This window comes from Pongo pygmaeus, chromosome 18 (assembly GCF_028885625.2).
Source record: "Pongo pygmaeus isolate AG05252 chromosome 18, NHGRI_mPonPyg2-v2.0_pri, whole genome shotgun sequence".
NCBI classification, from domain to species: domain Eukaryota; kingdom Metazoa; phylum Chordata; class Mammalia; order Primates; family Hominidae; genus Pongo; species Pongo pygmaeus.
The window spans coordinates 10635782-10651140 of NC_072391.2; the positions used below are offsets into that span (position 1 = coordinate 10635782).

General features: G+C 54.7%; 2 protein-coding genes across 3 annotated transcripts; both read left to right on the top strand.

Moving 5' to 3' along the window:
* The first annotated feature begins 7024 nt into the window (after nt 1-7024).
* LOC129014986 (transcriptional-regulating factor 1-like) lies at nt 7025-8731 on the top strand. 2 transcript variants are annotated; one of them, XM_054452493.1, is made up of 4 exons: nt 7029-7175; nt 7409-7455; nt 7876-7956; nt 8032-8731. In XM_054452493.1, the coding sequence occupies exons 1-4, from the start codon at nt 7159-7161 to the stop codon at nt 8214-8216; spliced, it is 330 nt and encodes a 109-aa protein (XP_054308468.1). In that variant the 5' UTR covers nt 7029-7158; the 3' UTR covers nt 8217-8731. The 2 variants fall into 2 exon arrangements, with proteins under 2 accessions (XP_054308467.1, XP_054308468.1); XM_054452492.1 differs by lacking the exon at nt 7409-7455 and having other exon boundaries at nt 7025-7175.
* A 290-nt stretch (nt 8732-9021) lies between these two features.
* On the top strand, nt 9022-9987 carry LITAFD (LITAF domain containing). The gene is given in 3 exon segments (XM_054452495.1): nt 9022-9135; nt 9858-9923; nt 9925-9987. Coding segments are annotated over 3 exon segments (243 nt in total).
* The last annotated feature ends 5372 nt before the right edge of the window (nt 9988-15359 follow it).

A 15359-nucleotide genomic window follows, 5' to 3' on the forward strand; every position in this document is an offset into this window, starting at 1 on the left:
GCACCACCACACCTGGCTAGTTATTTGTATTTTTATTATTTGTAGAAACAGGGTCTCACATTGTTGCCCAGGCTGGTCTGGAACTCCTGGGCTCAAGCAATCCTCCTGCCTTGGCTTCCCAAAGTGCTAGAATTACAGGCAGCAGCCACCGTGCCCAGCCTCCTGATTCTATCTTATTCTTTGATCTGATTTTTTTTTTTTTTTTTGAAGCGGAGTCTCACTCTATCGCCCAGGCTAGAGTGCAATGGCGCAATCTGGGCTCACTGCAACCTCTGCCTCCCAGGTTCAAGGAATTCTGCCTTAGTCTTCCAGGTAGTTGGGATTACAGGCACCTGCCACCATGCCCAGCTAATTTTTGTATTTTTAGTAGACACGGGGTTTCACCATGTTGGTCAGGTTGGTCTCGAACTCCCAACCCCAGGTGATCCACCGGCCTCAGCTTCCCAGAGTGCTGGGATTACAGGTGTGAACCACCACGCCCGGCCTCTTTGATCCTTTTGAGAAGCCACTTTACATCTTCTGAAAGGTATTTGGGTGAGTTGGATGAGGAGGGATCCCATTCAGCTGTGCTGAGCTAAAAGCACAGACTCTGGAGACAGGTGAGGAGCGGGGGTGGGGTCTGACTCTGCCACTGGGTTCCTTGACCAGGTCGCTTCTCTGCTCCGCACCTCAGTTTCTTCATCTGTAAGATGGAGACAATGTCAGCACCCACCTTGATAATAAAGCTGTTGTGTTGTGGAAGTGGGAGAGCCTGTACAGAATGCTCAGTGGGCAGCCTAGCACATGGTAAGCAAAGATTCATGCTGTTACTTGATTTTCAAAACACTTCTTGCTGAAGTCGGGGTGGGGCCCTGGTAATGACAATAGCCTCGAAGTTCCAGGCCCCTGTGGCGTGCCAGGCACATGTTATACCACGGTACAGATAATTTTTTTTTAATTTTTAAATTTTGATTATTATAAATACACAATAGTTGTATATATTTGTGGGGTATATGTGATTTTTGTTTTTTGTTTGAGACAGAGTCTCACCCTGCCGCCCAAGCTGGAGTGCAGTGGCGCAATCTCGGCTCACTACACCCTCCACCTCCCTGGTTCAAGTGATTCTCCCACTAATTTTTGTATTTTTAGTAGAGATGGGGTTTCACCATGTTGGCCAGGCTGGTCTCAAACTCCTGACCTCAGGTGATCTGCCTGCCTTGTCCTCCCAAAGTGCTGGGATTACAGGTGTGAGCCACCACGCCTGGCCAAGGATCTCATTCTTCTATGACTGAATAATATTCCATCATTTTTAGGTACCGCATTTTCTCTACCCATTCATCCACTGATGAATGACATTTAAATTTATTCTTTTTTTTTTTTTTTTTGAGACAGAGTTTCACTCTTGTTGTCCAGGCTGGAGTGCAATGGCAGGATCTCAGCTCACTGCAACCTCCACCTTCCAAGTTCAAGTGATTCTCCTGCCTCAGCCTCCCAAGTAGCTGGGATTACAGGCATCTGCCACCATGCCCGGCTAATTTTTGTATTTTTAGTAGACATGAGGTTTCACCATGTTGGCCAGGCTGGTCTCGAACTCCTGACCTCAGGTGATCCGCCCACCTCAGCCTCCCAAAGTGCTGGGATTACAGGTGTGAGCCACCACACCCAGCCTTAGATCGCTTCTTAATCTTGGCTGTTGTGAATGGTGCTGTGGGGAACGTGGGCAAGAGACTTATTGACCCATTCTACAGATGGGGAAATGAGGCTTGGATCAGCTCCCCCCAAACCATGCAGCAATTGCGGGCCAGTCTAGGACTGGAACCTGGGGCCCTGTGCTGCCCCACTGCGCCCCCCACAGGCCGTGTAGATGAAGCCTCCTCCCCAGGAATCATCCCTCTGCCAGGGGTCTCAGAGAAGAGGGGGCTGGGACCTCATGCTCTGGGCACACTTGCTTCCCCTGTGCAGTGTCCATGCTCTCTGTTAGGGCCACTTCCTTCTGGACAGTCACCTCCTGTCTTTGGCTCAATCCCCGCCACTGTTCCTCTTGCACAGTAGACTCGGGGGTCCTCTCAGAACAGGAAGCGGATCTTGGCACTTTCTTTTTTTTTTTTTTCCAAGACGGAGTCTTACAGAGATTGTGCCACTGCACTCCAGCCTGGGTGACAGAGCAAGACTCCATCTCAAGAAAAAAAAAAAAAAGAAGAATGTGTCTGGCATCTGTTTCCTCCACTAAAATGTGGGCTCCTTGGGGTAAGTAAGCACCTCATCTGCCTTGCTCAGTTTTGTGTGCCTGGCATATATTAGGTGCTCAATAAATGCATGTTAAAGAATGAGGCCGGGCTGAGCACAGTGGCTCACGCCTGTAATCCCAGCATATTGGGAGGCCAAGACAGGAGGATCACTTGAGGTCAGGTGTTCGAGACCAGCCTGGCCAACATGGTGAAACCCCTTCTCTACCAAAATACACAAATTTAGCCAGGCATGATGGTGCGTGACTGTAGTCCCAGCTACTCAGAAGGCTGAGGCAGGAGAATCGCTTGAACAGGGGAGGCGGAGGTTGCAGTGAGCTCAGATCGCCCCACTGCACTCCAACCTGGGTAACAAGAATAAGACTCTTTCTAAAAAAGAAGAAAAAAATGCTGCTTGACACACAGACACTCCACACACCCGACACACACGTCTCACACAAATACACGCAGGTGGAAGCACACAACCACATTCTCCCATCACATCCACACCCCGAGGCTTTCTCACTCTGGAGATGGCCCTTCCTTCTCCACCAGGCAGATCTCCAGGCTCTGAGGGAAGGGGGGACGGAGGGATGGATAGATGGACAGATGGCAGCTGCTGGGGAAGAAGTGGCCCTGAAACACCCCCTTCCCTTCAGCTGGGGGTCCTCCATCAGTTCCTGGGAGTGAGAATTCCTCCGCCTCCTTTTCTCTCCCTGAGTAAGCAATGTGGCTGGAGTAGGAAGGGTGGTGCCTACAGCAGCCCCTATACCTCATTCACCCCCATCCTGTCCGACCCATCCACTCCCCACCACAAGCTGACAGATAAGGCAGTCCGGGTGGTTAGCAGAGCCAGAAATTCAACCCAGAGAAGTTAGAGGATGCCCCAGTATGACCCAGCAAATCCCCACCCTAGGACTCCAGGGTCCACATGCAGATGAGATATATGGGACCCTACTGCTGAGCCAGAGTGAGGAAGGCAGGGCTCTGGGGGCAGCCAGTCCCTCCCCAGGCAGGAACAAGCGACTGCCCCATCTCCAGGCCCCTCTGTAATCCAGGCCCCTCTGTAACCCAACCCCCCGCACAGATTGTGCAATAATTACAGGTACAGCTCATTCCTCCAATTCCTTCTTCTTTATTATCTCATCGCCTGTGCTCAAGCTGGGCCCTTCTGGGAAAAGAAGATGAGTAGGAAGGAAAAAACGTCCCATCTCCTTTTCTCATAAACAGCCCTGGCCTCAGTCTTCCTGATTGCACACAAAGAAAGCGTAGCCCAGAGACGGGAGTCCGGTACTCTAAATCACAGAGCAGGAAAGGCCCCACACGGGCCTCCCCAGGTCCCCAGCTGCCAAAACTTCAGGCTCATTGCATTCCTGGGTGGCCTGCCCCCTGCCCTGGCCTTTGTGACTCTGCTAATTGAATTTAGTTCTTGTTAATATGTTAATATTAATTGCCAATTTACTGCAAGCTTTCCATGTGCCAAGTATGGAGCTAAGTGCTTCACGTGGATATCTTTTTTTTTTTTTTTTCTGAGACAGAGTCTCACTGTCACCCAGGCTGGAGTGGAGTGGTGCAATCTCGGCTCACTGCAGTTCTCCGTCTCCTGGGTTTAAGCGATTCTCCTGCCTCAGCCTCCCAAGTAGCTGGGATTACAGGTGCACGCCACCACACCTGGCTAATTTTTGTACTTTTAGTAGAAATGGGGTTTCACCATGTTGATCAGGCTGATCTCGAACTCCTGACCTCAAGTGACCCTCATGCCTGGGCCTCCCAAAGTGTTGGATTACAAGGCTGAGCCACTGTGCCCAACCCATAGATTTCTTTCATTCTTCAGTAATTTGATAAATCTTTTTTTCTTTTTCTTTTTTTTTTTGAGACAGAGTCTTGCTCTGTCACCCAGGCCGGAGTGCAATCTCAGCTCACTGCAACCTCCTCCTTCTCCTGCCTTAGCCTCCCAAGTAGCTGGGATTACAGTTGCGCACCACCACACCCAGGTGATCTTTGTATTTTTGTAGAGATGGGATTTCGCCATGTTGGCCAGGCTGGTCTCCAACTCCTGACCTCAGGTGATCCGCCTGCCTCGACCTCCCAAAGTGCTGGGATTACAGGGGTGAGCCACCACGCCCAGTTCATAACACTCTCAGCAGAAGGTATTATTTTTGCAGGGGAGGAAACTGAGGCTCAGCGAGAAGAAGACACCTGTTCAGAGTCGCACAGCTCGGAGACAGCTCCCAGTTTGACCACCTTCATCCTCCTCTGTGCCAGGCCTTATTTAGGGGATGAAGAGGTGTTTTTTGTTTTTTTTTTTTTTTGAGACGGAGTCTCGCTCTGTCACCCAGGCTGGAGTGCAGCGGCGCCATCTCTGCTCACTGCGAGCTCCGCCTCCCGGGTTCACGCCAATTCTCCTATCTCAGCCTCCCGAGTAGCTGGGACTACAGGCGCCCGCCACCACGCCCGGGTAATTTTTTCTATTTTTTAGTAGAGACGGGGTTTCACCCGATTAGCCAGGATGGTCTCGATCTCCTGACCTCGTGATCCGCCCGCCTCGGCCTCCCAAAGTGCTGGGATTACAGGCGTGAGACACCGCGCCCGGCCTGGGGGACGAAGAGGTTTAAAAAAAACCAAAAATCCAGTCTTCCAGAAGCCCTGAGCCATGCAGCTTCCTGGTGGGGCACTGTGCCCTGGGTGCTGAGGGCCTGGGGTCTAGTTCAGCTCTCCCGCAGCCGTGCTGTGTGACCTCGGCTGGCTTTGCAACCTTTTCCGGCCAGGCCTGTGGGTTATGGGGTGGGAGAGAGGAGACCTCGCCCCATGGCAGGGTTTGGGGCACAGAACCTGAAAAGGGAGAAATTGAGGCGGACTCATGGCAGCCCGCTTCTGCCCCCTGGTGGCGATGGTCGGGAAGGGCAGAGCCAGAGAGCATCCCCCCATCAGCTCCCTCATCCATTCACCCTCAAGGCTTCCGCAGTTCAGACATCACGCCCGGGGTCCCGACCTGTGTTAGGGGGACCATCGCTTCAAAATCCCCAGGGAAGGAGGCGGTCCCTAACCCTTCCCAAAATGTGTAACCTCAAGTCTCTACAAGAAGCCCAGGCCTGGAACAGTGGCTCACGCCTGTAATCCCAGCACTTTGGGAGGCCGAGGCGGACAGATCACCTGAGCTTGGGAGTTCGAGACCAGCCTGACCAACATGGAGAAACCCCATCTCTACTAAAAATACAAAATGAGCCCAGCGTGGTGACACATGCCTGTAATCCCAGCTACTTGGGAGGCTGAGGGAGGAGAATTGCTTGAACCCGGGAAGCGGAGGTTGCCATGAGCCGAGATCACGCCATTGCACTCCAGCCTGGGCAACAAGAGCAAAACTCCGTCTCAAAGAAAAAAAAAAAAAAAAGATCTGGGATAGCATCAGCTTGGTGCCCCACGGCTGCATCTAATCCTGACTTTGCCCTTCCTGGCTGTATCCTTGTGTAAAGCCCTTGGCCTGCCCTTGGCACAGAGAATGAGGTCTATAATTGGGAGTTCCTCTTCTGAGCCATTCAAGCCATTTGCATTTTACAATAATAATGCTGGCTTCATTATGAAGGGAAAATGAAGCAGGCAAAAGAAAAAGAATGCTGGCTTCATTGACCACATCAAGAGCAGACCCCTCACCTGGGTTATGTCATCTGATTTCACAACAACCCTATGAGCTTCTTATTACCCCTATTTTACAGATGACGAAGGGAGGGGATGGAGGTTTAAAGAAAGGTAGGGGCTGGGCATGGTGGCTCACACCTGTGATCCCAGCACTTTGGGAGGCCAAGGCAAGAGGATCACATGAGGCCAGGAGTTCAAGACCAACCTGGGCAATATAGTGAGACCCCATCTCTACTAAAAATAAGAAAAAATTAGCCAGGCATGATGGTAAGCACCGGTAGTCCCAGCTACTCCAGAGGCTAAGGTGAGGAGGAAGACTTGAGCCCAGGAGTTTGAGGGTACAGTGAGCTATGATTACGCCACTGCAGTCCGGCCTGGGCCACAGAGCAAGACCCTGTCTCAAGGCAAAATGAAACAAGTGAGACCTTGCCCAAGCTCATAAAGCTGAATAAGCAGGAGGCAGACTGGACTTTTGAGCAGGTAAACACACACATTTACACCATGAATATGTGTGGACATATGAACCTATACATACCTACATTTCTTCTTTCTTTTTTTTGGATGGAGTTTTACTCTTCTTGCCCAGGCTGGAGTGCAGTGGCGCCATCTGGGCTCACTGCAAACTCTGCCTCCAGGTTCAAGTGATTCTCCTGCCTTAGCCTCCTGAGTAGCTGGGATTACAGGCACGGGCCACCACGCCCGGCTAAGTTTTGTATTTTCAGTAGAGACAGGGTTTCACCATGTTGGCCAGGCTGGTCTCGAACTCCTGAGCTCAAGTGATCTGCCTGCCTCGGCCTCCCAAAGTGCTGGGATTACAGGTGTGAGCCACTGCGCCCAGCCACACTCCTAAGAGGACATGAACGTGCTACAATTAGATCTTCACATCCATCTGGTTAGCTCCCTCAGGATAAATTCCTCCAAATAGAATGGCTGGGCTCTAACAGGACTATATTTCAGACCCTTGATCAGTTTCCCCACCGAGCCATCAGAAATCTCCCACCCACCCACCGTGTGGGGCCGTGGAAACGTGGAGCAGGGCCATCTCCAAAGGCTGTTCAAGCCGCACCCGCGAGAAGCCCCTGCCCTCCTCCTGCAGGAAGTGAGGACGAGGCCACAGCAAAGGTACACATCACAATGGCTGTTCCGCTGGAGCCAGGCCCAGCAAGAGGTGGCCGGGTGTGGCCCCAGCTCCTCACACCTCCTGGCAACCGGGCCTCCTCATGAGAATTCCTGGAAATAAGCACATGAGCACTCAGAGCTCAGAACGTGGTGCTGCCCAGGCACTGTTGCTGGGACAGAGGTCCTCCAGAGCACCAGGATGGAATCATCCCCCGGGTGAGGGCTCCCCTCATTCAGGCGCCAGGGCTGGCAGGGACCGGGAAGAAGTCTACTCTGGAGCCCGCAGGAAGCAGAGAGGAGACGAGGGTCCCTGTGCTGAGCTGGGGGCTGCCCTCAGTCCTCACCACCCTTCCCCGAAATCCTACTGTCCCCACCAGTCAGGGGGCCACGGAACCCAATAGAGACCATTGGGCAGTGGGGCCTTCAACGTGCTGTACTCTTTCTTAAAGTGTTGCAAGGAAGTCGCCAAATGAGACTAATGACTCCCCCACATCAGGTATGACGCTCCTGCCCATGGCCAGAGACAACCCAGGCTGAGCGTGGAGGCAGCAGGAGGCAGAGGCCGTCCCGGCCCTGGGGCTGCCTGGCCGTGTTGGTGTGGAATTGGGAAAGTTACCGAATCTTTCGGAATGTGTTTTCCAAGTGATTCTCCTGCCTCAGCCTCCCGAGTAGCTGGGATTACAGGCGTGTGCCACTGTGCCTGGCTAATTTTTGTATTTGTAGTTGAGATGGGGTTTCACCATGTTGGCCAGACTGGTCTCGAACTCCTGATCTCAGGTGCTCTGCCTGCCTTGGCCTCCCAAAGTGTTGGGATTACAGGTGTGAGCCACTGCATCCGGGCCTAAGTTTTGAGCTAAGTCCCTGGCATATAGTGAGCCCACCGATCTGAGGGTGGTTTTCTTCCTCTCTCCTAAAGATCCTCATCCTGCTGGCCCCCCTCCTCCCTATGATCCTCCTCCCCGGATGTACTCTGAAGGCCCCCAAGTTCTTCACGTAGGTGAGTGCCCCTGCCGGCCTTCCTTCCTCGCTTTCTGTCTCATGCTCGGAGCTGCCCAGAATATTCTCTTTCCAGACCTCTGGCCAAGACTCTGCCCAAACAGCACGTCCTCTGGAAAGTTCTCCTCCCCTAACCCCGCAACTGTGGGACCCCGCAGCTGGCCAGCTGCCTCTGCTCCCATGCTGGCTGTGTTGCCAATGGCCACCAAAGCATCTCTCTCCAGAGGGAAATCACTGGTGGATGGGGCCTGTATACAGTAGGCACTCAGGAAATTTTTATGGAGTGGACTCCCGTTCTCTACTCTGCAAACACACCACCCCTCAGGCCACACAGGAAGGGAAGGCAGAGGCCCCCCAGGTGGGGCCTGGGTTTTGGGACTTTAAACAAATTTTTCAAGGAATTCTCAGGCAGTCTCCAGATTCAGAACTGCTGGGTTGGATAGATTCCTGGAGGGCACAGTGAAGATGACGTCACCATTGAAAAGCACCCTTTAGGTCGGGTGCGGTGGCTCAGGCCTGTAATCCCAGAACTTTGGGAGGCCAAGGCTGGTGGATCGCATGAGGTCAGGAGTTCAAGACCAGCCTGGCCAACATGGCAAAACCCCGTCTCTACTAAAGATACAAAAATAAGCCGGGTGTGATGGCACATGTCTATAGTCCCAGCTACTCAGGTGGCTGAGGCAGGAGAATCGCTTGAACCCGGGAGGCGGAGGTTGCAGTGAGCCGAGATCGCACCACTGCACTCCAGCCTGGACGACAGAGTGAGACTCCGTCTCAAAAATAAAAAGAAAAAAGAAAAAGCACCCTTAGAGCCCAGTGGAAACCCCACTTCCAGCTATGAACGCTTCTTTCCTTAGTTTCCTCCAAACCGGGGTGGGGGAGCCACACCACACCCCCACATATCAGGTCTCCAGTCTCCAGATCCCAGCATCTCCCCATCTCAGGTGAGCACCGACAGCCCATGGGCAGTGAAAAGCCACAGGGGGCCTGGCTGGGGGGGTCCCACCTGTTTCCCGCTTCCCACTCCCAGGAGCTGTATGCCAGCATGCCTGTGGTGGGGATATCCATGCCGGTGCAGGCCGTGTGTCCCTACTGTGGAAACCACATCATCACGGTGACCTCCTTTGTCCCGGGTGCCCTCACCTGGCTGCTGTGTACCACCCTCTTAGTGTTCGGCCGAGTGGCCGCCCCTCCGCCGCTGCAGAGGCCTGAGCATTGGTAGGGGTGGGTCCGGGTGGGTCCCTGCAGGGTAGGGGGAGCTTTCAGGGAAAATAGCAGGACTAAGCATAGGGGAGGCCAGCTGGGTGGGGCCATTACTTCCCTGAGAGGAGGTGGCAGCCCTCTGACCCAGGGACCTCCCATGAGAACAGCAGGGAGTGGAGTGGTGAGTGATGCCTGCAAAGCAGCCAGCTCAGGGCACCCACGGCAGCTGCTGCTGTCAGCAGCAGCCGAGAACACGCAGGTTCAGGATGGCTCTTACCTCTCAGCTGTGGAGTTTTGAAACACGCAGAGGGACCAGGCGCGGTGACTCATGCCTGTAATCCCAGCACTTTGGGAGGCCGAGGTGGGTGGGTCACTTGAGGTCAGGAGTTATAGACCAGCCTGACCAACGTGCTGAAACCCTGTCTCTATCTCTACTAAAAATACAAAAATTAGTCAAGCGTGGTGGCACGTGCCTGTAATCCCAGCTACTCAGGAGGCTGAGGCAGGAGAATCGCTTGAACCCGGGAGGCAGAGGTTGCAGTGAGCCAAGATCGCACCACTGCACTCCAGCCTGGGCTACGAAGTGAGACTCTTTCTCAAACATACACACACACATACACGCCCGGGGCCCCTCCCAGACCCCGCCTGGGCCCCAGGTGCATCCAGCGTGCAGTGAGAGGTGGCCCCGCTAACGCCCAGCCTCCGCTCCGGGGCTGCAGGTGCGTCCTGGGCTGCTGCTTCCTCCCATTCTGCATAAGGAGCCTAAATGGACGTGAAGCACTCGTGTCCCATGTGCCAGCGCGAGCTCTTCTACTACCACCGCCTGTGAGCCCCCAAGAAATAAATGCCAGGGGTGCCACCTGGGCACACCCATGTCTATGTCCTTGCCTTCTGCTCTTCTGTCAGCCCAGGAGATTGGGCGGCCACCGGTGCTCCGGGAGCCCGTGTTGAGTGTGTGGGGGCCGCGCCGTCCTGTCCACCTCCACCCTCTTTTGACTCCTTAGAGCCACAGTCCATAGTTCAGCCCCATCTTTCTGGGCTCCCTCCCATCAGCTCAAGCCTCTGCCTCTTTGGGAAAACTATCTCCCTGCAACTGCAGCTGGAAGGAGAGGCCTGTTCTCCCTGATAGCCACATCCTTACCCACTGCGTGCACCTCGACCCACATCCAGGCTCACTCCGGACCCTGCCCCTGCCTGGTTGACCAGTGGCTCCATTGCTAAGTGCAACATCCTATGGGCACTTGCTCCTTCGATCCTACCTGACTGGGTTCTCTGTAGCCCTTGGCACTCTCCCTCCCTTCCCCAAAGACCCCATCTCCTGGGCTGCAGCAGCTCTCCAGCCCCTCCTGGTGGATTTGTCACTTGGCCAGTGCTCCTCAGGGTCTGGCCTTGGCTCCTCCTGTCACACCCGATGCTTCCGTTGCCAGCTCCTGCATCCCACCCACAACCTTCTCCCTAGGATGCTTGAGGCCCTGCAGAGCCAACAGGTCTCACAGTTAACTCCCTCCTCTCTCTTCTCCTGGTCCTGGTAGCTGGGACAAGAGTGGGTGGCGGTGCCCCCTCCAGGGAAGCCCTTCAGTCCTGTCCTTCTTGCCCTGCAGTGATTTCTTTCCTCCACTTTATCCCCTCCTTGAAGGAGGCACCAGCCCTGGGTTTCCCTATTGAGAGTCTCGCCTGCTCCTGCTGTTCTCCAGCAGCCAGTGGCCAGCACTGAGCCGGTGATTCTTGTGGGTGAGGATCCAGAATTGCTCGGACTATGCCCGACACCTGCCGATAATGTGCCTCTCTCAGCCCAAGTCCACATGCTTCCCCTGGGGCCCCTTGAGGCCATCTGTGAGCTGGCTCTAGCTCCCCGCCCACTCAGCCAGATAGGACCGAGTGCCGCTCCCTCACCACCAGCCCGACCTCCCCAGGCTGCTCCCAGCAGCCTCCAGCCCTCCAATCAGCCCCTGCCCTGTCACAGTCTGGTCACCCGCTCTCTGGTGTGTCACTTTCCCCAGGCGTTTTGTGAGGTCTTGGCTTACAGCTGTATCCCAGGGCCTGGCAGGGACAGGCAGGTTATAGAAGCTAGGATGGGGCAAGTCGGCCCAGATCTGTCTGGCCTCCCACCAAGAGGTTTAACCCTTAAGACTCCCTTACAGCTGCAGCCTTACAGGATGGCAGAGCTGCTGTGGAGGAAGGTGGACGTTAACAGGCCCCAAATAAGCTGATGAATAGGACCCCTTTCAGTGTCTGCCTGCAAACAAGGTCAGGAGGGGGACAATGGGGTAGAGGAAAATCCAGCATCACCACTAAAGGACTTACATTTTGCAGAATCGACTGGGCACGGTGACTCACGCCTGTAATCCCAGCACTTTGGGAGACCAAGGTGGAAGGATTGCTTGAGTCCAGGAGTTCTAGACCAGCCAGGGCAACAGAGCAAGACCTCGTTTCTACTGAAATGCGGGGCCGGGGGGAATTAGCAGGGCATGGTGATGAGCGCCTGTAGTCCCAGCTACCTGGGGGGCTGAGGTGGGAGGATTGCTTGAGCCTGGAAGGTCGAGGCTGCAGTGAGCCCTAACCATGCCACTGCACCCCAGCCTGGGTGAAAGGGTCTCAAAAAGTTAATACATTTTGTAAAGTAGAAATATTGTTCTACTCGTCATGTTTTCAAATAAGATGAATTTCACAGAGGGGAGAAAAGAAGGGAAGAATTAGGGGGAAGAAGTAATCAGGAGCTGGGGGCATGTGAAGCTGTCTTCACTAAACTGTGGCTGGGGGCGCTGTAAGGTTCACACCGATGGGGTATTGACCCATTATTGCCCCACCCTACAGATGCGGAAGCTGAGGCTGAGTAACTAGATCAGCACTGGAGACGTAGGTCTGTCCTCAGGGTCCAGCATCAGGGAGGAAGGCACAGAGGCAAGGGGTGCACGTGTGTGTGGCTGAAGGCCTGGAAGGAAGGGTGTGGTGTGCGTGTGTGTGTGTGTACACACATGTGTGTGGCTGTAGGCCTGGAAGAAAGGGTGTGTGAATGCATGTGTGTACGCGCATGTGTGTGGCTGTAGGCCTGGAGGAGGGGTGTGTGTGTGTGTGTGTGTGTGTGTGTGTGTGTGTGGCTGAGGGTCTGGAAAGGTGTGTGTGTGTGCATGTCTGTGGCCAAAGGCCTGAAGGGATAGAAGGGAGCATTACCTGTCTTCCATCATGTGGTCTTCAGCAGGTAGAGGTTCTGGGAAGCCACAGGTCAGGCAACAGCCATCTTGGCCAAAGCCTGGCGTGATGGGGCTGACAGGTCCTCAGGTCACACCGGCCCCGGGGAAGGACAAGTTCTGGGACAGGTTTCCCTGGAGTAAAATGCCCCAGTGCCTGTGCCTCTGCCACCACCCAAAGGCCTGGCTAAATCGGGAGAACAACTTCCCGGTCCACACTAGCTGCAGGCCCCAGAGCCTCCATTTCCACTTGAGAGACTCAGCAAGATTTTTAGGGTTGGATGGCGAAGTTTCTGACACAAATTAGGCAGCTAGTACCTGGGAATCCCAGTAAGTCCCTGAAAACAAAGGAAGTAACCTCTCATTTGTAATAAATGAGGACACGGGCACCAGGTCAACATAGGGAGACAGAAAAGACCCTGGTGGATGAGGTGGGTGGTCATCCATCCAGGCTCTATCTCAAGGTGAGGCGTGAGGGTCTCACCTAGGACGAGGGTCCAGCCACTGGGCCTCCACCATCCAGAGGGAGAGACTTGCTGGCTCTGCAGAGTAGCCAGGCTGTGGCAGGCAACAATCAGGGTGCTGCTCGGTCTTGCTGGCAAGGCCCACCTGCAGCCTGAACCCTCCATCTGCAGAGTTCAGCTGGAGCCTCTCGTTGATTCCACACAGCCTGTTGGCTTTCACTCGCATTCCCAGATGGCTCCAGAGACATGAGCGCCTGCAGTCCAGGGATGGTATCCAACCACGGCCAGGCTCTGCTCACTCAGTGTGGACTGGCTGGGGTGCCAGGTCCTCCTCAGTCACAGGAGAGCTTTCATCGGCCTGAGTCAGTCACCATTGTGCCTTCAGAGGTGGCCAGGTCCTTGGCATGGCTGCAAGCTTCTGCTGTGACTCTACAGATCAGTCCCCAGGCCTTCTGGATGCAGACTGCCCCGTGTTAGGAAAATGTCACTTGCCAACCCTTAGAAATAGGAGAATTCGCATCGAAAATCCAGGATTTTCAGCTTGGCGAGGTGGCTCACCCCTGTAATCTCAGCATTTTGGGAGGTCAAGGCGAGAAGATCACTTGAGCCCAGGAGTTTGAGACCAGCCTGGGCAACCTAGGGAGACACTGTCTCTACAAAAAATTTAAAAATTAGCCGGGCATGGTGGTAATACCTGCAGTCCCAGACACTTGGGAGGCTGAGGCAAACAGATCGCTTGGGCCCAAGAGGTCAAAGCTGCAATGAGCCATGACTGCACAACCGCACTCCAGCCTTGGCGATGGGGTGAGACCCTATCTCAAAAAACTAAGACAAACAAAAATACACATTAAAAAAAAAAAAAAAGTCGAGGCTTCTCAGGTTCTGTTGTCTGAAGGTGTAGGTGCAGAGGAACTGGGGTCTTGAGAGGCTGCCATGTGGGGCGGGACTTCATCTGTCCCTTGGCCCAGCCCCCTGGAATACCCCCAGACCCAAGCCTCGGGGTGTCTGCAGCCACTGCCTTAGACAACAGGACCTGAGCCAGTGTTCTAAGTCTCTCGGTGTTCATGTGTCTGAAGCTTTGTCCCAGGGAAGCCTTAGGTTCTCCTATGCCAAGACCTTGCCGCAGGGCCAAGCTAGGGCAGGGCCAAGCTAGGGCAGGGCCAAGCTAGGGCAGGGCCAAGCTAGGGCAGCGCCGGGGCTTCCTTCTGCACCCCTTTCCCTGACCCCTTTCCACGCCCAGGGCCGGCCTCTTCCCCAGCTTTGGGGCCTGTCAGAGGGGCAGCCCACCACTGGCAGATGAGCTTGGCAAGTTGCTGAACCCTCATTTGAAACTGGGGACAGCCCCCATCCTACCCCGCACGGAGGGCGGAGCTAGGGCTACCTGGAAAACAGGCAGGTGAGGCGGGCAGCCAGTGGGGGTCTGACAGATGCCTGCTCCACACTGGGCAAGGCTCAAGCCCCCACGGCTCAGGGTTCTGGCCTACTTTGGGCCATCAGACGCCTCGCTGCTGACCTCTCAGGGCTGGCTCACTGTGCACAATGGTTGTCACAAGGGGTTTCTTGCCACTGTCCCTCCTAATTAGCCGGAGGCAAGAGTCAGAACAGCCCCCACCCCACCTTCTCACAGGAGCCCAATGGGCAGGTGTGGCACTGGCGCCAGCTCGTGGGCAGAGTTTGCTGGTGGCCTTCCTCACAATGCCACCCATACCATTTCCCTACTGGAGTTCTCAGCTCAGCCGGGGCAGAAAGACGCGCCAGGTGCACGTGGCCTTGAGCCATGCCCTGTGGGGTAAAGGCATGGAGGGGCCATCAAGGCCAGGCTGGGAAACTTGAGCAGCTCCCGGACTAACCCTCACCACCGGGGAGGGGCTGGCCTTAACCACCTTTCTCTGCCTCCTCGCTGCAAAACCAGCTTTGCAGCAATGAGCTTCAAAGGGCTGAGTGATGCTGAGTACGGGTGGGGAAGGACAGGTGGTGCCAGTCTCTTACTCCTGGGCACTGGACTTCAAGGGTGTTGAATCCGTAACTTCTTCCCTCTCCCAAGTTGTCCATGTGCTGTGCAGGCACCATGCTGTGAACCCCCAGATCCAGTCATTGACAGCTGGCAGCCTGTAGGGGGTCAGTGACCCCTTGGAGCTGATGGGAGGGGGCCTCCCTTTGGAACCTGCAGTTTTGCTCACAGACCATTCATGGCCTCCAGCTCCCAGGCCTCACTCAGTTAAAGGCTGCGAAAGGCAAGTCACCAGAAGATGCACAGGCACCCATCTCCCCCAATGGCAAGACGCAGGGATGGGGGAGTCTGTCCTTAACTGTTCTCACGCAGAAAACCAATGTCCCGAAGGCTTTAGGGAGTAGGCCATAAAGAACGACCACTCCAATGCCTGTGCTTCACACAGCACTCAACAGCCCTCGAGTTAGTCACTGTAACTCCCGAGGTGGGGAATGTTTTGTTAGAACTGCATACCCGGTAAAGAAGACATCAGCCACATGTGCAAATTAGAATAAAATTAAAATTCAACCCCCTCTGCCACTTCAGCCACATCTCAAGT